The sequence below is a fragment of the Zootermopsis nevadensis genome, unplaced genomic scaffold, assembly GCF_977971745.1.
Source record: "Zootermopsis nevadensis isolate Lab colony 2312 unplaced genomic scaffold, Znev_1.0 Znev_ptg000028l, whole genome shotgun sequence".
Lineage (NCBI taxonomy): Eukaryota > Metazoa > Arthropoda > Insecta > Blattodea > Termopsidae > Zootermopsis > Zootermopsis nevadensis.
Genome location: NW_028259160.1, coordinates 24,264,314 through 24,287,899, shown reverse-complemented (window position 1 = coordinate 24,287,899; position 23,586 = coordinate 24,264,314). Strand labels below are relative to the sequence as shown.

General features: G+C 40.8%; 3 protein-coding genes across 8 annotated transcripts in view; 2 read left to right on the top strand and 1 right to left on the bottom strand.

Annotated features, from left to right (window-relative positions):
* Positions 1-2,251: 2,251 nt before the first annotated feature.
* LOC110831796 (protein takeout) overlaps positions 2,252-23,586 on the top strand; it is a gene marked incomplete at its 5' end in the record, with an annotated part of 98,255 nt that continues 76,920 nt past the window's right edge. The window contains one exon of the mRNA XM_022068201.2: positions 2,252-2,318. Coding sequence (XP_021923893.2) covers positions 2,252-2,318 — 67 coding nt within the window. The remainder of the gene's footprint in view (positions 2,319-23,586) is intronic.
* On the bottom strand, positions 3,289-15,775 carry LOC110831790 (glutamate receptor ionotropic, kainate 5). 4 transcript variants are annotated; one of them, XM_022068186.2, is made up of 5 exons: positions 15,537-15,775; positions 14,827-14,973; positions 5,044-13,756; positions 4,190-4,361; positions 3,289-3,666 (listed from the first exon to the last, which is right to left on the bottom strand). In XM_022068186.2, exons 2-3 carry the CDS (start codon positions 14,854-14,856, stop codon positions 11,834-11,836), a joined length of 1,953 nt encoding a protein of 650 aa, XP_021923878.1. In that variant the 5' UTR covers positions 14,857-14,973; positions 15,537-15,775; the 3' UTR covers positions 3,289-3,666; positions 4,190-4,361; positions 5,044-11,833. The 4 variants fall into 4 exon arrangements, with proteins under 4 accessions (XP_021923878.1, XP_021923881.1, XP_021923879.1 ...); XM_022068189.2 differs by lacking the exon at positions 14,827-14,973; XM_022068187.2 differs by lacking the exon at positions 14,827-14,973 and having other exon boundaries at positions 5,044-13,727.
* On the top strand, positions 7,402-21,972 carry LOC110831797 (uncharacterized). Of its 3 annotated transcripts, none has more exons than XM_087357170.1 (5): positions 7,402-7,435; positions 8,047-8,104; positions 8,618-8,651; positions 9,409-9,555; positions 10,670-10,961. In XM_087357170.1, the coding sequence occupies exons 2-5, from the start codon at positions 8,069-8,071 to the stop codon at positions 10,831-10,833; spliced, it is 381 nt and encodes a 126-aa protein (XP_087213296.1). In that variant the 5' UTR covers positions 7,402-7,435; positions 8,047-8,068; the 3' UTR covers positions 10,834-10,961. The 3 variants fall into 3 exon arrangements, 2 of the variants coding, with proteins under 2 accessions (XP_087213296.1, XP_087213295.1); XR_015537414.1 differs by lacking the exons at positions 7,402-7,435; positions 10,670-10,961 and adding exons at positions 19,252-19,435; positions 21,700-21,972 and having other exon boundaries at positions 7,968-8,104; XM_087357169.1 differs by lacking the exon at positions 7,402-7,435 and having other exon boundaries at positions 7,968-8,104.

Here is a 23,586-nt window from a genome sequence, read left to right as displayed (position 1 = left end):
CGCAATATTGCGTCGAGAATGGAATGGAGTTCCTGTTCAAGTAATTTCTTGCGCAATGTTAAACAAGAACATGGCGGCTGCATAAAAACTAACCAGATGGCTTACTAAACCCGAAGGTTCATCACCGAATTAACCAAAGCCCTCCACCGGACCCTGTCCTGGGCCAACAAAATCCAGTCTCCTTCAACTCCTATCTCCCGTAGATACGGCCTGAGATTATCCTCCCATCTACGTCTAGGTCTCCCCAGCGGTCTCTTCCCCTCAGGCTTCCCAAATAGTGGACCCAACCAACCAGATGGCTTACCGAACCAGAAGGTTCATCACCGAATTAACCAAAGCCCTCCACCGGACCCTGTCCTGGGCCAACAAAATCCAGTCTCCTTCAACTCCTATCTCCCATAGATACGGCCTGAGATTATCCTCCCATCTACGTCTAGGTCTCCCCAGGGGTCTCTTCCCCTCAGGCTTCCCAAATAGTGGACCCAACCAACCAGATGGCTTACCGAACCCGAAGGTTCATCACCGAACTAACCAAAGCCCTCCACCGGACCCTGTCCTGGGCCAACAAAATCCAGTCTCCTTCAACTCCTATCTCCCATAGATACGGCCTGAGATTATCCTCCCATCTACGTCTAGGTCTCCCCAGCGGTCTCTTTCCCTCAGGCTTCCCAAATAGTGGACCCAACCAACCAGATGGCTTACGGAACCCGAAGGTTCATCACCGAACTAACCAAAGCCCTCCACCGGACCCTGTCCTGGGCCAACAAAATCCAGTCTCCTTCAACTCCTATCTCCCGTAGATACGGCCTGAGATTATCCTCCCATCTACGTCTAGGTCTCCCCAGAGGTCTCTTCCCCTCAGGCTTCCCAAATAGTGGACCCAACCAACCAGATGGCTTACCGAACCCGAAGGTTCATCACCGAATTAACCAAAGCCCTCCACCGGTCCCTGTCCTGGGCCAACGAAATCCAGTCTCCTTCAACTCCTATCTCCCATAGATCCCGCCTGAGTAATTGTCTATTGAACTGTAATTCTTCCAAAACTCTAATTAGTTTTTCTTCAAATTTTACCACAAAAATAGGTTACAGTTACACTTTGTGTGTTTTTTTTTACATAAAACGTGTGCAGTGACGACGGGCAGACACGACATCCTCATTGTGCGTTCCTTTTATGTACGTTGTGCAAATAATGCATTCGTGTATTTTGAATTACGACCCAGAAGGAGGCGGCCATCTTCAAAGCAAACAAAATTGGTTAAGTTTAACTCCGACTGTATTAGAAATTCTCTGTAGGCCGGTGAATTTTGAAAATATTGTAAAACTATCGGATTTTTTCTCGTGGGTTTAGACACCGCGTTGTAGTGGAAAATCTTTCCTATCCCCGGTGTTAAAGTGATTAGAACAAACACCTGGTATTTCTTTAAATAACATAAATCAGTTAATCCTTGTAATGATGAAGACTTGTATTTTCTTTGAGGAAGAACCTGAATTCTTAAATACGAATATGGAACTTGTTACAGAATTTTGAAGTTTATTTACGACTGTGTTCGTGTTAATAGCGAAAATTTAGATAGGCCTGTTTTTGCTGATACATGTTGTGGGAATTATTACTCAAATGTTAAACATTATCCGTGTTTATGATTCTTAAATTACTTCCATACACATTACATTAAAATTACTTTCATATACATTAGCATATTTAAATGTGCCGTCTATTATAATACGTACAAAAAACCAAAATTTTGCGATAATCCTGACTTATTTCGTCATGTCCCCTAGTCCTGTTATGCACGGAGTTAGCAATGAACGCAGTCGTAATTTCATTTGTTTTTTCAACTAAGACAACTGGGAGAAGATGGCGCTTGGAATATTAACATGGCGGCGAGAGAATCTAAATGTTTTTGTAAGTACAAATAGTAATTGAAAACGCGTTACACTATAATGTGAGTTCATAATATTAACAGATGCTGTACATTTGTTGTATTAATCTAATATTATTATTAGAGCAGTGACGTAAACATAACCCCGTTTAGCATTTGCTCCTGTAGTGCGGTTAAGGCAGGAGGTAACCTCATTACGTCGAGATAGGTCGCGGGGGTTGGACATGATGTAATGTGTTTATAAATCACTGTGACGTTCTGTTTTTGGAAGAGAAGATGCAGGTTGTTTAAGCTCTTATAACTGTGCGTGTGTGTGTGTAAAGATAAAATATTTTGTGTGTTGAGGCTGTGACATAATGTTATAGTGACGATCGCCATTACTGAGCAAAAACTCTCGCTGCATCTCAACGCATCTCGTGATAGACGCTGGGGGCGTCGGTGAGTAAGATGTTTATCACTCAGTTCAAAATGTATTTTGGGGACAATGTGAATTGTAATGGTCCTCGCAGTGGAAAGTTGAGCTGAATTTTATTGTATTTCCTGAAACCGAATTATTAAGTTGTACATGTCGGAACGTGTAGCTAGGGAAGACGACCCCACTCGTCAGTTTTAGGAAGTAAAATGGGGCAGCGATGCCAGGCCTCTGTGTTCGAGTTTTATTTAATTGTTACTTTCAAATGTCTTTCATACTTTAACTAATTCCGAGCTAAAGATTAAAACATATTTTTAATCGTCTGTTTTCCCACAACCACGCACAGACGTGGAGTTCTTTTGAACACGTTTAAGCTCGCGTTGCCGGGTAATTTACCCCGCCCACGTGATGGCCTTCAAAAACATTGTCCTCTGTTGAATGTCTTCGTCGTCGTACCAGAATCCTTGACAGGACAAGACCTGATATTTTGAGAAAGTGTTTTCGTAACTCTACGATTTGAATATCGAAAACTGGGTGTTTTAATTGTCACGTTAATTGGAGTAATTAATGAGTTAGTCAAATTGGCCACCTGTAGCTTCGTGGCACATTTGGCAGCAGCTGACTGACTCAGGCGAGCCCACCGGAGTCGTTGCTGTGTGTCCAACGTTTTTGGGACACCCTGTATGTGACGATGTGAATTATGTTCTGTTTTGCTGGAACAGAATGCGACTGTTTGTCTTTATTTTGTGGTCATCAGTCTTTGCTTGTGATATTTAATGTTCTCACACCGAAGAGTACAATGACTGTAGTTTCAGAAGAGTTTACCGCCTCCGTCATCAGGGCGATTTTTTAATATTCTGTTTTCTTAGACCAAATTTTAATATGGGTACGGATATAATTTCGGGACCGAGAGGGTGAACAGGGAGTTTCTAGAATTGTTGAGTTGTCGTGGTGTGGATTAGTAAGGTTAACCACTCTGTGCATGAGAGAACTCGAAATTATTAAATCGATTTAATTACATTTCATTGATACTGGAGAGTTTAAAGGATTCTGTCAAAACAATTTCAATTTGTATTTACGTAAGAACACGAATACATTTTCAAAACAATTTCGAATAAAGTTTCTCAAAAAGGGTTTATTTCCGTGACTAGGATAAATATAACAAATAAGTTTATCATCTCCTCAAACGTTCGCTATAGAATTAATTGAAAGTTATCATCAGGATCAAAAGTGACGTCATGATTATCAACTTTATTTTATTTTAAATTCAATCTGGGTGCAACAGAATATCGAGTGTGATGTCCATCGGAACTGACGGAAAACGAACAAATTTCGTAGGAGATGCACTGTCTCATGGCAATGTCACTGGGGGTTCTGAAACAGAGGAGTACATATAATGTTAAAATTCTAGAATAATAACATATTTTTCACTTATTATAATAGTTTAATTCGTTTTTGAAATACCGAATATCTGTCCGCCCTGAATGTCATATGGATCTCTCATATAATGTTTGTCATCACCTTAAATGTTATGTTCGGATTAAAAGGTGTTGAGTCCCTGATTATGTAATTTTCTGTTATTATATTTCCGTGTTTTTCGTGTTTTCGCTTCAGAGTGACATCTATTTTGAGAAACATGTAAACCAACAGAAGACGCGAAGGTTTGTAAAATAATCTCGGTATATTAGCCGACGTTTCAGACACATTATGTCCCTAAACGTCGGCGATTTTAACAATCTCACGTGGTTTACAAACCGAGAAGATGTTATTGATTACACTTTAAAGTCTACAGCGAGCCAAAAGAAATGGATGATGGTGTGATAGACGGTTAAATAATGTTCGATTTGGTGTGGAATGGCCTGTCTGTTAACTCCTAGGTATTTTGCCGTTCACTAACCGAAGGTAACGTTGATACACCGAGGACAGCAGTTGTATTGTGCAGGCAGAAATATCTGACCTTCCAAGCAGTCGGGGAGGACGAGATCGAGGCATGGGTGTGGGAGACACGGAATTATACAATGAGGCAAGATTGCAGAGGTGTACGCGTACACCAGGAACATTGTAACCACCTGAAACAGAAAGAATTTCTCATTATTTTACAACACTTTCACGTGTCATTTAATTATACTTAATTTCGTAATGGATGCTGATATCACGTGAGTGCGAGAGCCATCTATTAAGCGCATACCGAACTAGATTCCTCTCGTAAACACAACACATGGAGGTAGATAGATAACAAGTGTAGTATTCCGTATTACAACGCTTTTTTTTTGACATTCTGTACGTCGACGTTTCCATAGCAGCCCGTCGGTTTTTTAAACGTGATCCACATAATTTTCACATTTTTAATATTATACTTCCAAATGATCTCTTTTAATAAGTTTTTTCCGATTGAAATGTTGTGTTTGTGTTCCCGTGCGTTCAAAAAGGCAACTTCCCAAATTCGAAGTATTTTTGCAGATTTTAATGTTGATATTTTTAAGTAGCTAATGTAGTGACGATTTTGGAAGTAGGTTAGCGAAGTAGCTTTGTCGCTGTCGGTCTTACGCCTTGTAACGCAGTGTGGTAGATATAAAGGTTTCGGAGATACAAAGAGTTTCCTTCTTCAGGGCTAAAGACGTCATATGCCGGAGGTACAACTCGGAACTAGAGATTCTGACCGCCACGAAAACCTCGCGTCTCTTACACTTTATTCAAGTTTGCCTACAGATTAATGATAAAACCTCACGTATGAGAAATTAGTGCACTTACCAACAACAATTTCATGATTCCGCTGTCGAAGAAAGACTTCCGCTTGCTGTACTCTGGCTAAAGGAATGCAGCGATGGACTACGACAATCTTGCTTTAGGTGGAACCATATATATATATATATATACACACATGATATGGAAGGGCCTATGTGCGTGTTTAGGTCGCTATCAATCACGTGACATATCGGTTCACGCCATTGTGAAGTCAGACGTTTTTCTGGAATGTCTACCAACTCGACGCCTGTATAAGATTGTATGCCCATAGGTTGAATTTATGGATATTACCACAAAATAAATACTAATTTTGTTTACGTAAATATTTTTCAGTTCATAAACCCAGCACGTGAAACGAGTTTTAATCTTTGATTTCCTTTAATAAGTTGAATGTTCATAACCGAACTTACAAAATCCTGCGATTTGACACTGTTCTGAGACACTTAGGTCCAATCCATGCCTTCACGATGTTTCATCATGCGCCATTATTAACACTTACTCTGTGGGGCCGAGTCTTTCCTGAGAAGCAAATATTTGTTCATACACTTAAGAAATTGCCAACATTTTATGAGACCCGAAGGTTCATCACCGTGTTCACAAGAGCCCGCCACTGGTCCCTATCCTGAGCCAGATGAATCCAGTCCATTCCACCCCATCCTACTTCTCTTAGATCCATTTTAATATTATCCTCCCACCTACGTCTAGGTCTTCCCAGTGGCTGTTTCCTTCTGGTTTCCCCACCAAAACTCTGTATGCATTCCTACTCTTCTCCCATGCGGCCTACATGCCTTGCCCATCGTACCTCCTTGATTCGTTATATTTCGTGATGAGTAAACTTAACGAAGCTCCTCATTATGAAACTTTATCCGTTCTGCTAGTAATTAATCCCTCTTAGGTCCAGATATTCTCCTCAAACACCCTCGGTCTACGTTCCTCCCTTAGTGTCAGAGACCAAGTTTCACACCCATACAAAACTACAGGCAAAATTATAATTTTTTTGTTTATTATAATGTTTACGTTTTTTTTTTGTACAGCAGACGAAAACACAAAAGGTTCTGAACTGAATTGTAGCAAGAATTACCCAAATACTCTTAATGACTCTTAATTTCGACGTGAATCAAATTTTGGTTTGTTTCTGTCGGTCCAGAAGCTGATGTGTCCCATTCAGCTTCAGTCTCACCTCGTTTATTTGGATCTCCGGCCATTATTAATGCTATTTTTGTTCTATATTTACATCTAGGTCTACCAACTTGTCCTTTCTACATGTTGGTATCACAGTTTATACGACATTGGTGTATCAAATCTCATCAAATTCCGTACAGAGTTTCTGCAATTTGGTTTTACCTGTTAAATGCGTCTCTAGTTTACGAAACGATTTCACTGGAAGTATGTAGTGATTTATCTACGTGATTTTATGCACTGGCGATGAACATATTTCCGAAGGCTTAGTCTTCAACGCTTTAGGTTCATAATGATTTTAAATTTCACGCGCCAAGTTACAATTGTTAATCCTTTGTTGTCAAATAAGAACGATTTTCATGACGCTTTATGTAATTGTTGAAGAGATGGGATTGTTATAATAAAATTGATATCTTGTAGAAAAGAACTCGTTTGAAAAGTTGTCTGCTCGATTGGACGACAGATGTTTTCCTACATTCATGAACTGACGCCTGTTCTAAGTCTGACCGTTTTCCAAAGGAAACCTTTCCCTTCGCTTGGTCGCGGTGAGTGACGTCATGTTAATAAACTGACATCGTGGTGTTAAATCCAAAAGGATAAGTTAGGTTTCTACAATGTAGTGTGAAAAGTAAGGAGATTGCTTGAACGTCTGATACATTTCTTGTTCATCAGAGAAAAACTAGTTTATAGAGTAATGAATACGCCAACTAGACGTTCTAGAAGTTAGGTTAGGTTATGTTAGGTTGGGTTAGGTTAGATTAGGTTAGGTTATGTTATGTTAGGTTATGTTAGGTTATGTTATGTTATGTTATGTTATGTTATGTTATGTTATGTTAGGTTAGGTTAGGTTCGAGGTTAGGTTATGTTATGTTAGGTTAAGTTAGGTTAGGTTAGGTTAGGTTAGGTTAGGTTCGAGGTGATGGTCTGTACGCGAGAACTTGTTCAAATGAAGTACTTTTTATTACTTTCTGAATGTACAATAATGTCCGAACCTTCGAGTTTTGTAGTTTTGAAATGTCCGTCCACTTTTGTACGTAAACTTGTTATCGCTTTGAAGTGGAGTTGTCAGTAAGTTTCGTGCTGAGCTGATATTGAACTGTAAAATACCCGCTGCTAAGGAAAACTCTATAAACTCAGGGTCGTATATAAAAGCCATTGTTTCAAAAGGAGGGAGTCACCAGTCTACGGAAACAGAGGCCATGTTCGAACGAAAGTAATGGTAAGAAACAGCGATATATAACGTTAAAATTTTTGTCTTGGCGTGTCGATGAATCGTCTGTTCTGTAGGTTACATCGGGAAAGCGTTATGCGGATAGAAATAGCACTAACTTTGTTACGTTATCAGTAAAATTACTTCGTTTTTAACGTGAAGTCCTCATCTCGTGGCTTGCAGTACAGTCTGTAGGAAGCTAATTCCAGCAAAAAAGGGGAATCCCCAAGTTCTTCCCGAAACGTCTTTTTGTGTTTTATATAAGAGTGAGTTTTAAGTTTCTGTTTATACGAAATTTGACCACTAAACCTGGGCTTTATTTATTCTCGAAAGGTGGTCATTAGGAAGTTTTAGAACACCGATTAAAAACAATGTGATGAAGGTAACGCGAACACCTATGGCGGAATTATCGATACGGTCTAGCGTCTAGATCACGCAGAATAATATTAAAGATCTAGTTGCCTTATTCTCTGGGTTCTGATACTTTACAAATGTATAATTTCCTCTTGTTTGGTTTTGTTCAGGTTTTGTGGTGAATGGACTCTTGTTTTGTTACGTCATTCAAAAAGAATCTTCTTGCTCTCACTTGCCGTAATTTACGACTCCGTACATATTTACAGCTTCCGTGACGCTGTTTACGAAATGCTGTTTCACCAACTCCTCGGTGCATTAATCTCGGTGAGTTGTACAACGGACTGAAAGCCCTCAGGTGATGTAGCTTAATAATTACCGTACATTTCTCAGAGCTAATGAAGAGAGATTACGAAGTGCCAGAGAGCTCGTAAAAAGTAACACCCGACCCGACACCTGAACTCCCCAATTACTCGTCCCGCCCGTACGTGTGTGTCGGTCTTTTACAATGGCTTATCGAGTGTAGACCTTCCAGGCAAATGCCTGCAAAGTGTCTTCAAAAAGAATACAACCGTTTCCTTCCATGTCCTTTCTGATTCATTATTCGTCCTGTCGTCTGACGCTAAAAATGGATTTAAGGAAAAATATAATGTTTTATTTTTAAAAAAATTATAAAACACTTCACATCACGAAACTAGGAGGTGGTGATCATCAGGAAGTCTCCCATTTCCTGATAAATACAACAGAAAAATGATAATTAAGCCTAAGAGAAACCGAATTGTGATTTAGGACCTTTGATCCTGTCGACAGCTTCGTAAACAAAGTTTGTGTTTCTTTCAGTGCGTGGCGCTGTTGCGTGCGGATTTTCAGAACGGTAAGTACACTTTGGAGCCAAATGCACGCCACGAACGTGATACATTCTAAAACGGCAAAGTTGTCCTTGTTCTTAAGTAAGCGGCAAGTTAAGATGTCACACCCTCAGTCTGTGTTGTTTACGTACGGACGGAGACCAAGTTTCTTACGCCCGTTTAAAAACAACGTAAGATTACAATACCAAATAATTCGTATAAGAAAACGGTTTATTATAAGTTATTCCCGAAAATGTCTTGCTTTCTTTATTTCTTATCTTTCTGTGTTTCCTTCTCTTTTCAAAACTAACCTAACCTAACCTAACATAACCTAACATAACCTAACATAACCTAACATAACCTAACATAACCTAACATAACCTAACATAACCTAACAACCTAACATAACCTAACATAACGTAACATAACCTAACATAACCTAACATAACGTAACATAACCTAACATAACCTAACATAACCTAACATAACATAACATAACATAACATAACATAACATAACAACCCACTTTCTTATCTTCCTCGTTCCATTTCGTTTCTGTCTACACTTTAGCGTTCTTTCCCTCCGTCCTGCTCTTTTTCTGTCTTTTTTGTTCTGTCCTCGTCTCCCGTCCTTCCGTTCGCTTCATTGAGCTGTTCGATTGTTTGAACCGACGACGAAACTCGACATCGCCTCGTCAGTCAATTGAAGATGAAATTTTCTGCAATTGTCGCGTGAGACCGCGAATGTTGGCGACACTGTTCGCTACTGCTGAATTGTTACCAGATTCGTCGAAGGACTTCGCGGACATCCTCGCGGAGCTGAGGCACGACCACCCGATCATCGTGAAGGCCAAGGACGAGAGGGTGGAAGTGCATAGCAAGTTGACCAACCTCGCATCGCTGTTGGAAGAGATCCTCCGCATTCGAAACTGTGAGCATCTGTCGTCGTCAGTCTGTTTAAACATTTTCATTCAACGCGACAATTTAGTTAAGAACCAAGGACAGTGAGGACCTTCATATTTACGATCGATTCCTTTAAATACTGAATGATTAAAATTTTAAAGCAATAAGTTAAATGACGATCTCTGTCTTCTGGGTTGTTGCGGCGTGTAATCTGGTAGAAGTTCACCGACGTTTCGGAGGTCCTTGCTGCCTCCATCATCAAGGCCATGAAACGTCTGTAAATTAGTAAATTACACGGCGTTTGAACTTAAAATCTCAGTCAGGTTATTAGTTGTGGTATGTTTCGTTGATATAAACTCATCTTCAGGTCATTTTGGTGATGTAACACGCCAATTATGTATCTGGAAAAATAACATTTAAGTTGAAATTAAAATTAGCATTAAGTTTAAAACTAAATCGAATGCGGCTGTTTATATGGTGAATAGATCGATAAATTTTTATAAAGTACGTTCAGTGCAACAAGGCTGTTTATTCGGTGTTGACCACGTGATGAAGATGTTGAACCAGTTTTGTAAAACTTTCAGGTGGAGTGCTTGGGGGCATTTCATTCGAGACTATTCGAAAATTAGACGAAGTGGGGCGGGTGTTACATTTTCTCATCCCCAAATATTATTAGGGCCATGATATGAAGGAGGGTGGGATAGGTAAGGCACGCAACACGCATGCGTGAGTTTAGAAATGCACACAAAAAGCTGGCTAAAGACTCTAAGGCGAATTTACCATTTGGTGAAAACAGTTTAATATTAAATCGGTTCTTAGATAAATACAGGGTGTCCCAGAAAGATGTATAAACAAATTCAATGAATGTAATAAATACATTTTAGCAAAGTAAACCATTACATTGGTAGTCAGTAAATTAGGGAATGACCACCGTTGTCATCGTGGCGCAGTTGACAGGCGCCCACCAAAGTTGTAGCTGTGTATACGTATTTTTAGGACACCCTGTATGATATTGAGGTTACTGTGGTAATTTCGTAATGGGCCTTTAAGTCCCGTGACGGTTAAGATATTCCTTGACCGGATGAGCTACTATAAGCGTTTCTAGACGGAATGTGCTCTGTGGAGTACCATTATTGTTGCAGCCGGGCAGGACATCCCGGAAGATGACGAAAAAGTCCGCGACGAACTGACGTCAGCTGCCCAGTCCATCAGACGACTTGATGACTATAACGAGGAACTGATTGCGTATGGAAGGAACCTAAGCTGTTGGTTTGAAAAAGTTGCTGCTGCTTATTACGCCAGCTAGCGACCGCAGTTGCTTATGGCGACTGTCACATGAGGTCTGACACGTGCTTAATATGTGAAACGGTACTTTTGACGTGAGTCCATTGAGACCACCCTGTATAAGCGAATAAAAATATATAAAGAAGCTGATTTGCAAAGTTACAAGAAGGAATCATTTTTGGCAAATTGATTTCGTATTTTACACCCCTGAACTTGTGGCCGATCGGGTTATGACGTTTCTTACCATTACTAGGGAGGTGTCCGGTTCGAATCCCGTTCCCAACCCCGATTACTTTCACCCAAGGTTTCCCTGATCTTAATCAGCCCTCCGTCCATATAAATGTATGAACTAGCGTTGGTGTCAGCGTCTTTTAAATGCCAGATAGACGCCAGCTACCGGCCACGGCGATCGGAGTTTTCCTCTGGTACCTACCCCAAATTCCACCTTGCACTGCATGCCCCTCATGCAGACACGGCTCGTAGCATTTGCTCTCAATATCTGACTTCTTATTATTCTTATGCCTGTACTCTTCACAATTTAACTAAGGCCTGCGTTTTTAAAATTGTTTGGGACCAAAGACGTATTTTGCGATTTCATTAGTGATTCCGCTTGCGATGGATTGACGTCTGGAAGAAAATCCGTACTCGAAGATGTCGACTATATTTTCCTACCTCAGGACATGTCCAGGGGCGAATACAAGAGCGAACCTTCAGGTCTTATATAAAAAAGGGGAGATTTCGGAAAAAGGAAAAACTTAGCGATTATTAACGTTTCACGATGAGTCAGTTACTTAGTTAATTACGCAATTTTTGTTCTTTTTTGCTGACAAGATGGTGGAATCCAGGACAGATTTTAACGCTTTCCAAGATGTGTATATATTTTGACATTAAGCTAGTTGTAGAAGAGGTCTTGAGAAAAGTTAAGCCATGTGAAATATCTGACACGAATAAAAGTTCCTTCACTAATTCGGACCCTACTTACACACCTGAAACAGTTTAATCGAAGGTTATTAAGTTTAAGCTTAAGTCTGCTCACGTGCTTGCGTCCGTTTTAACAACAGCTCGCAGGCTAAGAGCACCAGACTTAAAGACGTCCCCACAAACATGGCGACGAATGCCGATTGCAAATGAGGCACGGACATCGGGACGTATTCGTCGGAATATTCTGGTAATAACTTCAACTTCGTCTTTGAGACGATGTCCTTGTAGAATTTGGCCGGGAACCCGCCCTCCACCAAGCGCCTGATGACGTCATTTATCTGATCCAGGAAGGGGCTACCCTTTTTAAGGACCATTACAATGTGGGAGTGGAGGAAATCGCGACTGGACTCGTGGTAGTCAAATGCGTCACTTCGCTCCCCTGCGTCGTATTCGGCGAACACTTTCCCCGATAACACAACCACACCAGGAGACCTTGAGGCTGCCGCCAGACACTGCTTCGCGCTTCCACAGTTGCGCCATGATCTGAGTTGGTTCAGTAAGTCATCGCTTAAGAAATCCTGTAAGAAGTCGGCCACGAAAACTTCCGAGCCGGATTCTATTACTTCTTCAACAGAGTCGATTTGATGTCGATGGCCAGGGTCCACGAGGTAGGAAGTGACGTAAGTTTGGAACACAGTGTTTATAGCCAGGGCGTACGTCAGCCAGACGCAGAAGATCCCACGGAGGACGTCGGACCGGGGCATTTCATGTACACCCACGCCTAGGACCACAGACCACGCGTTAAACAGGCATTTGGTAAAGTGTTTGTAGCCGTCAGACTCCCTCGCAGTCTGGGTGAGAGCAGCGACGTGAAATAGTACTCCGGCAAACAGCATGGCCACGAAGACGAGTAGCCAGACGTCTGGGGCAAAAACTCTGGAGATACTCAAGAATCGCGGGTACATTTCTGCACGGGGTATAAACCACGTGAACTCCTCGGCGAAGTAGCTGTTTGTGCCATCGACTTTCAGACTGTCCTCCAGAGTGAAGCACCAAGCACCGAGAGCCAAGTCACTTCTACGGTACAACAAGTCGCCGATCGGACCAGTCCACGTCCCGTTTTCTAGCTTGCTGTCTGTGGCGTCTGCCCTGGGCGGAAGCACGACGGAGAAGTTCATTGCCTCAGAAATGTGCCGCAACATGTCAATTTCGACTCCGCCCACAGATGAAATAGTTGCATCGCTTTTGTCCGGATATATAACGAAAGGCGGGAAATGCGAGGTAGAGACTTTGACGGGACACGATCCCAAATTCTTGGGAACGCTCCTCGAGAAGAGATCTTTGTTCAGAGAGAACTCGCGACTATCAGACATCCAAGCGTCTACTGTAATAACACGTTTCAGAGATCCACAGCGGCCTGAAGGCGGGGTAAATGGAAACCACGTGAGTACGTGGAGGTCAGAGAAGGGTTTAGACGGTCTAAGTAAAACTATTGCATTAAGTACTTGTTTGTCCGATAATTCCTTCAGTATGACCTTAATAAGTCCTCGCTGACTGTTCCGGATGTCTTGTCCCGTCATCACGATCACAAACCGGGCTCTGGGATTCCAAGACGGGAGACACGCGAGTTCCTCAATCTGATTCCTCGCATGACGCAAGGCTCTCTCTTCGTCATTGTTCTGGAACAAGACAGCCATCACGTAGCTGCCGTGTTTGTCGCCCCAGTCAAGAGGGTGGCGTCTGTCCCTGCCGTCTGTTGTACGGGACGCAAGGATCGGCCATCGGCCGGAGAGATGAAGTCTCGCCAGGAGGCTGGTCTCAACAACCTCCCAGGTTCCAGCGCCGTGGAGGTCTTCTTTTTCTTCAGCGTGGCTGTTCCAGGAGAACACTAGAGTGTGACCGGCAGGAAAGTATCGACCGCTGACTGTTGTCAAGCAGTCCGCCATGCTTCGGTACTCCACCGGAACTGGGCCGAGTACCGCCGAGTTGCCATTTCTGCTAATGATCAACAAAGTCGCTAAAATCTGCAAGCGAAATTAAGTACAATTTATTAATTACTTCAGAAATTTTCTGCTCGGCAGTCGCTGAACACTTCGAGGACTGCGTCTGAACATCTAAAGGTTTCCATCTATGGCGACGTTCCTCGGCCACCCCGATCGCCTGACCTGTCGGCTTGTGATTCTTTTTTGCGGTGGTGAGAATGTGGATTGTGGTCTTGTGGATCGCGGTTTATGCTACGTGTACGTAGAAAACCAGTTTAAAAAGGTAATATGTTGGTTAACTCTTGGTTCTGACAAGAAACATTCAAGGAGTTTGGGAACTAATATTATAATTCAGTCCTAGCACTGATTGGTCCCTCCCTAAGAAATTTATTTCGGTTTCCGAAAGCTTAAGAATTATGTTAAATTAACGGTTTATTAATTAAACTATGAAATAAAGGTTTTACGTGAAGTATGATTATAATGTTAATCAAGGATTACAAAAATGTAATTCGTATACCGGCTTTAAAATCCATTTGCTAAATCCACTTTTGTCATATTAAATAATATTGTTTAAGCAGTTTATGACACAAACCGCCATTTAACAAGATTTCAAGCCAGTTTTATCCATCTCCCACAATTCTCTTAATGAAAACGTGTTTCCGAACATATGTCTGTCTGTAAACATTATCGAATGTGCGTCTTAGATTTCACAATGCATCAATAAAATACCAGCAGTATTAAGTGGTATAAATTAAGAATCATTAATATTTTAATTAATCACAACTTAGGATACGTGTGTTAAGTCTAAACTATGTTGAATAGCGATGAATAATTATGAAGAAAGCAAATGATTTTAATGAGATCTCAGGTTCTCACGGCTTCTACGAGTATGGACGTGGCTGTCTTCTGGATTGTTGAGCCGTGTGCCGAGTACCCATCGCCCTGATGATGGTGGCAGCAACCACCTCCGAAACGTCGGTAAACAATACTACACGGCGTCACAGCACAGAACAATAACATCGACATCATATCGCCGTTAGAATCTAAAATATTTTTTTAAATTTTTTACAAGTATCTTCTTTTGTAGAAAATATAGTCTGAATTTTTCTTACGAAATGAACAGGCGTTTCCAGTAATCTCATGCTCGTTAAAGTGCCCTTTGCTGAGGTTTGAATTCAAATGTTCCAACTGCTTCGATGGAAAGAAGCCAACATGAACTACGCACCAACTGATTTCATCATTGTCTTGTCGTTGACAGCCTGTCACAAAAACACGATTCAATGTTTTTGTTATAAATGTAGACTTTTCGTTTGTATTTCAAACGACGAACTTCTGTTCATGGTCTTAACGTCGTGTTATGATTGCTTATTTGCTCTGGAATAAAATGTACGTTTGTTGCGATTAAATTCTACCAGGCAATTTATCACAATTTGAAATCGTTCTGACACGTTTTATAAACGTCATGTCAGAAAGTTAACTCACTTTGCTTGTGTTCAAGAACTTTAGCCTAAGAGTTATATTTGTAGAAAAAAATATACTCGGAAATTATAAAACTCCTCTCTACATTTGTCGCAATATTAGCAAACTTAAACACAAATGTAGGAGAAAAGAAATATTGTTAATGCGTAATTTCGTAAACTCTGATGTATCTGTTCGTCATAGCTGATACGTGGTAGAGCACTAGAAAATTTTACACAATATTTTTCTCTTTGAAATTACTCAAAATAAGACTACCTGCGTCTTTATTAGGTAAAATTTACGAAATGGCAGATATATATTAGGGTAAAGATAGGCTTCAGATTGTACGTTATCTTGGAAATACCTGAGTTGGTTTTCAGCGCCTGTCTCCATGGCAACGATCCGAGTCGAACCTTCCGACTGAGTTTTTCGCGAGGCGTACGCAGGATGACGTCAGATGTTTGGATAAGATGACGTCACTCATTCAGATTTAAAAGACTTTCGCGACAGGACAATGTCGTTGCAGCTTCTGAATATAGATTTTTGTTCAGTTCAACCGACACAAAAGTTGTTATGATCGATAAAGCTGGGTAAAAACTGGGCGATGTTTTATCCGAGACAGCACACACGCGCGATGTTCATAGTTCACTTTCAGCCGCCTACCTCGTAATAATCGATTATGCTATTCTCGACTCCTCGAGCCGGCTTCCTGTCCGTAACTACAGTACAGCTGAAACAATTACCCGGACTCTGGTTTCTTGTTGTAACAATTTTTTCATGTGACTGTCCGGATTAAAATATCGGCATTTTTCTCTACGAAACTAAAAGTTTCTAAGTTTATTAAAATTAAATTATTTGGCTATTACGTCAAATCACAATGTATTTAAAATAAGATAATTAAAATAATTAAAATATCATTCTTTGTTCCATATCGAATAATCGATTTACGATTGGAACAGTTATTCGATATGGAAGAAAGAATGATATTTTAATTATTTTAATTATCTTATTTTAAATACATTGTGATTTGACGTAATAGCCAAATAATTTAATTTTAATTCAATAAATCACAATATGACGCAACTACACTATTTTCTAAGTTTATGAAACGTTTCATGCAGATGGTATCCTTTATGCGTGTCGAAGCCATCAGTCTTTATCTTTCTAATGAACGAAGACTGACTAGCCCTCTCTGGATCGATATGTTTGCTCTCGCACGAAGGGGCCAGAAATTCTGATACGCCCTATAGTGACGAGGAAGACAGAGGTGACTTGTTGATTCATTCTCGCAAAGCCACTTACAGTTTCGGACTTCATCCAGTGCGGACGAACACATCTCACTTGACTTCAAAGTAAGTTTAATTCTAAGTCTTTCAATGCAACGTTCGATTAATTTAAACTGTAAGTACCAACTTCTTACCTCGTCTTAATTTAATATTAATGTCGACATATTTGCGTTAAGATTACAGTTTACTTGTTCTTAGTGAGATCCGCCGGATATTGGAGGCTTAGACGTTTCAAACGAGAAACAACTCTCTCAAAAAAAAATTATTTAAATGTGATCGTTGCGTCATTTTGTCAGAGCGTGGGGTTAATGAGTCAGAATGGAATCCTGAGTGTAAGTTGAAACAATTATGTAATATGTACTTGTCTGTGCATAAGAAGATTACGTGTGAGTTATGATTAGGTCTCATTTTAGGTGTGGTGAAATATTTTGTCGATTTAATTATTGAAAGTTAATCTCAAAACAACGTGTACTTTTGTATTCAGGGCTCCCTCTACTGTCAGTTGACTTAGTATGGTTTTAAATTATCATATTGCACGGGATTTTGAAAATAAAATCTTATATAAACGTATCTTATTTGGAGAATAGTCTCTTTTTTGCAGATAAGTTTATTGCAATGGAAATTTATCGTAAAGAATATCAATTACCATTATTATATTTCCACTTTTGTTAATTACGAAGCCTTTGTAATCCGAGAAACTGTTAAACTGCCTTCAGTGTATAAAGGTTTATATCGTTGTTGACTGAAATCTTATGCACACCCCACGAGTCGAAAACCTGTCTGGTAGATAGGAAATGAGGTCAGTATTGTGCATAAGAAATGACACATCCGGTGAGCCAATGGAAAGTCGTTCGAACTGTTCGAGCAGAAGCCCCCTCCTCTCAACCAGGGGTTCGCTGGAGGGGTCTTTGCTGACTAGAGGAACAAAGTCCTGCCAGAAAAGCTAACAGTCGTTGAGCTGATCAAAAGAATCTTTTTAATTACCGTGTTAATAGATAGCCGCGACTGTACCTAATTCTTGAGCCAGTTTAATCCAGTCCAAATCTGTCGCCTCATTTATCCCCGCTCATCTCACCTGCCAAATAGAGACTATTTAAGATTTTCTGACCAGAATGTCGTATTTCTCATCTTGACTACGTCACGATGACCAGACCACCTGAAAACCTTCCTGTTCGTAGTTCTTGAGTTCGTGCTAATGAATTAGGCAAATTCGAGACGCGTTGTGATATTTCGGAACGTGACAATGAAGGCTTAATGGCCAATTTCAAAGATTTGCCTTCGTCGGATGTTTATGACTGTCTATGTAACATATTCGTAGATACGTTTTTGCGTCTGGGATCTTAGATATTGTATCTGTAACTTGAGAACGCGCCATGTTGTGATAAAAACGGGCCCACTTAGCATGTAAACAAAGCACCAGCAGAGTCAAACAGAGCCCTATTAATGTCATGAGTACAGGCATACCTCGGAGATATTGCGGTTCCAGATCACCGCAATAAAGCGAGTCACACGAATTTTTTGGTTTTTCCAGTGCATATAAAAGTTATATTTACGCTATCCTGTAGTCTATTAAGTGTGCAATAGCATTATGTCTAAAAAAACCGGTGCGAGAATTACTGAAATGTGACGCAGACACACGAAGTGAGCACGTGATGTTGGAAAAATGACGCTGACAGACTTGCTCGACGCAGGGTTGCCAACAAACCTTCAATTTGTAAAAAAAAAAAAAAAAAAAAAAAACCCCGCAATATCTGCTAAGCGAAATAAAACGAGGTATGCCTACTCACAAGAGCCGTTGTCATAAACATCCGAAGCGATTTAACTGACCATTAAGAAGAATATACATATTTTTTCAGTTGAAAAAACCCCACTATAATCGAATTAAAATATTATTAGATTTTTAAATGTATTTTTTACAATTTTTGTCAATCTCAGTGGTCTTTAAATTCATTTATTTTATGTTTATACAGATTTATTATAGCAGTTATTAAGCCCGCGGGTGTCAAATTAACAGTTTAAAATTATTTTTCTAGTTTTTCGTTAATTTTCCTCGCTACTGGTTACGTAGGAATTTATTAGGTTTGGAGAAATTTCCCAAGTTCGATTTGAATTTTATGTGAATTGTTACCTTACACCGATAAGAACCGAAATTAAATTCACTGTACGCGTCTCGTACAATCCGACAAAAACTCTCAAGTACATTCGGAGACGAAAACACGACCTTCAATTTTTAATTATTTTCGTGCATTCTGTTTACGTGACTGTAATATGAGATGCGGCGATGTTTGAAATGCTTGTTTGTGCAGAACGTTTCGTAATTACTAACACTTAAAAGCCCACTGGTAAATACATTTCCCACCTAATTCAACTATCAGCAACTATTCATTTTGAATTAATGGGCTTTGCACGAAGTGGTTAGCGAGAACGCATTATGGAATCGCCGTGTGTGTTCAGTGGATTCAACTCGAGAACCACTGGGCGGATTTGGATGGAATTTGATACGGAGGTTGTGCCATTCTACTCGACCTCAGAATCGTACTTTTCGATATCCTACGAGCGGAAAGTCGTGAAATGGAGGCCTAGCAGGACGATATCTGAGTTGTAAATGTTATCCTGATACTCGTGGCATTTCAAGAGAAGAATTAAATTAATAAACTTTGAATAATGTTCCTTAATTTGTGGTCTATTTTACGTGGTGTAAAGTTCTGGAGAGATGGGTCGAACTTCAAAATCCATGGATCACTGCACGTTCGACATTCGTTATCCGTGGATCAGGGTGGTTTACTGTTACAGATGGGTCGTGCCACACTGTTGGTACTCGCGTCTATTTGCCTCGTGCTGGTGGCTCACGGCCAAGAAGTGACCCAATGTGATGATGTGAAGTGTCCGTGGATGGAGGAACAAATTTGCCCTGGGGAATTTATTCCACAAGAACCCAGCATCGGCAGATGTTGTTCGACCTGCGTGGTGACTGTTGGTGAGTAAAGGTCACACTTGGTATTCCCCGAGCATTGAACCCACGGCTCTTATCCCACGGAAATGTTTTATGGAGTTCGATGGTTCACTTCGTTACCATGTTTACGGGACCCCGCAACTGGACAATAACCTGAGCCACCTGAATCCGGCCCAAAATCTGTCAAATTATTCCTTCAAGATACTTGCCCCCCGCCTCCAGCGAACGAGAATTATCAGGCAGGGGAGTCACACCCTTGGACCCTCAAGTCGGCTGATCCACAAGGCATGAGTTCCCATCGCAGTCCCGTGCCCTAGAAAACCCACAATATTAGACGCTAGCGAGGAAATTGGTCTCTAAATGCTCGTTTATTTATCGCAAGACTGGAGAACAAAATCAATATATAAAGAAAATACCTAACCTAACCTAACCTAAAATATCCTAACCTAACCTAACATAACCTAACCTAAAATATCCTAACCTAACCTAACCTAACCTAACATAACCTAACCTAAACTATCCTAACCTAACCTAAAATATCCTAACCTAACCTAACCTTACCAAACCAAACTAAATCAATCCTAACCTAACCTAACATAACCTAACCTAAACTATCCTAACCTAACCTAAAATATCCTAACCTAACCTAACCTAACCTAACATAACCTAACCTAACCTTACCAAACCAAACTAAATCAATCCTAACCTAACCTAATATTTGTAAACGACAGTAACAGACTGAAATTGAATTAATCTTATGAACCCGAAATTGGTCTAAAGTTATTTAAACATCAAGCCCTTTGAAGAAGACAGCGCATCTCCGTTGCAAAAATAAGTTTTCAAAACTGTTTAAGGAAATATTGGCTGTCTGCTCTGACAATCACACACGGAAGTCATAAATCCACTTTGTGGATAAAATGCAGATTTACTGGTTTTTTAATCATGTGAATGTGATACGTGTAACTGAGCAGGTTAAATTTCGGTAATGCTTTGTACCATTCATTTCAAAACCCTTTGTCTTTCTGTGCGCTGTCTAAAAGCGTAAACTTTAACATAAACAAAAATAATTATAATTTTGCCTGTAGTTTTGTATGGGTGTGAAACTTGGTCTCTGACACTAATGGAGGAACGTAGACCGAGGGTGTTTGAGGAGAATATCTGGACCTAAGAGAAATTAATTACTAGCAGAACGGATAAAGTTTCATAATGAGGAGCTTCGTAAGTTTTACTCATCACAAAACATAATTAGACTGATAAAGTTAAGGAGGGTGCGATGGGCAGGGCATGTAGCCCGCATGGGAGAAAATACAGAGATTTTGTAGGCAAACCAGAAGGAAACAGCCACTGGGAAGACCTAGACGTAGGTGGGAGGATAATATTAAAATGGATATAAGACAAATAGGATGAGGTGGTTTGGACTGGATTAATCTGGCTCAGGACAGGGACCAGCGGCAGGATCTTGTGAAAACGGTGATGAATCTTTGTGTTCCGTAAAATGCTGCGAAATTCTTGAGTGGCTGAGCGACTGTTAGCTTCTGAGGAAGGACTCGGCTCCATGGTGTAAGTAAGCGAGGTACGTAAGTTACCGCTGTGCTTTAAAAGGTTAACTAAGAAATTGGGAACAGATTAAATTCAGAGAATCCTTGAAACCATGTACTTCAGAACCGTCTCTTACTAAACCATTTGAAACCAATATACAGTTCCAAACCATATTTCTTCGAATTAAGTTTAATATTACCCTTTAATCTAGCCTAAACCTGCCAAATGGTTTGTTATCTGACAGCATTACTCTCCTTGAACAGTCTAGTACTGACTTTGGTTTATAATTACAATTTGTCTTTCGTTGGTACAGAATTTCGAGGCTGTAATTGAAAGTTTTGAAGATGTAGCTTGCTGGAAATTAAACAGGACTTACGTTTAACAGTTTACATGATGTTTCCTGGCTGCCCCTCACGGTGGTTTCGACTTTAATATCGAGATATTTATCGCTAAATAAACAAATTATTTTACGCAGAGTCAGTTACAATCGATTATCGAAAATCGCATTCGAAGGACCCTCGCTGTGTATTAGAAGCCTAGCGTGGATAATCAGGTATATTACGATTTTTCTAAATTCAGAACAAAGTCTGGAGTAGTTCCTTAAACCACACCTTCTACATCATCCGCCATTAAAAATTTTCCGTCATTCAACGTTATATTTTACATGTAGTTAGGAACACGAGACTCAACAAATCGTTAGACAGTGCATCACTCGATATCAAATTATTAAGGACAGTGTATCTTTCCAGAGGGAGGTCAATCCTGTACGTCAGCACATCCTGGTTTCCAAATCGACTGCAGAAATCCTTACAACTGTCAAGATGGCGTCTGCTCCGAGTGACATCGCGATGTCTATAACAGGGGCAGTAACATCATGATGGATCTAGATTCAGATTGACATAATGCATAGTAAAAGAGTTTCCATCTTCAGAATCTTCAACATTCAACTGATACCAATCTTTGTTGTCCTTACGTATAACCAAACAAATTAAAGTTCATTATTAAATTACATTTAAAGCAAATTGTGTAATTTTCTCTCCTCTAAACGAAACAGCTGTCGCGTGGCTTTGCTACTATCGAGACCATTAAAAATATAGATGAGTCAATACGTAGGAACACTTTTAGCAAGAGTTTTAAATGACTAAAAGTGTTTCTACCGCCACTGTGGTCTAGCGGTTAGAACGCTGGCCTTGTAATCCTGGGGTCTCGGGTTCGATTTCCGGCGGTGCCCGAATTTATAACTTGTGTTGGGCAAGGGCCGTGGTCTAGGCAACACGGAGTTTTCCTCCGTGGCATCCCAACAATTACTCCATTCACACACAGAAGAAGGCAATGGCAAACCACTTCTGGATCATCTGCCAAGAACGTATATGAACAGGTCCCAGTCCGAGAAGAGAAAAGGATGGAAGGATCCTGTTCATATGGACCTGTCGTCAGACAGAACACTAAATAATAATAAGATGAGGTGGTCTAGCGGTTAGAACGCTGGCCTTGTAATCCTGGGGTGTCGGGTTCGATTCCCGGCGGTGCCCGAATTTATAACTTGTGTTGGGCAAGGCCGTGGTCTAGGCAACACGGAGTTTTCCTCCGTGGCATCCCAACAATTACTCCATTCACACACAGAAGAAGGCAATGGCAAACCACTTCTGGATCATCTGCCAAGAACGTATATGAACAGGTCCCAGTCCGAGAAGAGAAAAGGATGGAAGGATCCTGTTCATATGGACCTGTCGTCAGACAGAACACTAAATAATAATAAGATGAGGTGGTCTAGCGGTTAGAACGCTGGCCTTGTAATCCTGGGGTGTCGGGTTCGATTCCCGGCGGTGCCCGAATTTATAACTTGTGTTGGGCAAGGCCGTGGTCTAGGCAACACGGAGTTTTCCTCCGTGGCATCCCAACAATTACTCCATTCACACACAGAAGAAGGCAATGGCAAACCACTTCTGGATCATCTGCCAAGAACGTATATGAACAGGTCCCAGTCCGAGAAGAGAAAAGGATGGAAGGATCCTGTTCATATGGACCTGTCGTCAGACAGAACACTAAATAATAATAAGATGAGGTGGTCTAGCGGTTAGAACGCTGGCCTTGTAATCCTGGGGTGTCGGGTTCGATTCCCGGCGGTGCCCGAATTTATAACTTGTGTTGGGCAAGGCCGTGGTCTAGGCAACACGGAGTTTTCCTCCGTGGCATCCCAACAATTACTCCATTCACACACAGAAGAAGGCAATGGCAAACCACTTCTGGATCATCTGCCAAGAACGTATATGAACAGGTCCCAGTCCGAGAAAAGGATGGAAGGATCCTGTTCATATGGACCTGTCGTCAGACAGAACACTAAATAATAATAAGATGAGGTGGTCTAGCGGTTAGAACGCTGGCCTTGTAATCCTGGGGTCTCGGGTTCGATTTCCGGCGGTGCCCGAATTTATAACTTGTGTTGGGCAAGGCCGTGGTCTAGGCAACACGGAGTTTTCCTCCGTGGCATCCCAACAATTACTCCATTCACACACAGAAGAAGGCAATGGCAAACCACTTCAGGATCATCTGCCAAGAACGTATATGAACAGGTCCCAGTCCGAGAAAAGGATGGAAGGATCCTGTTCATATGGACCTGTCGTCAGACAGAACAC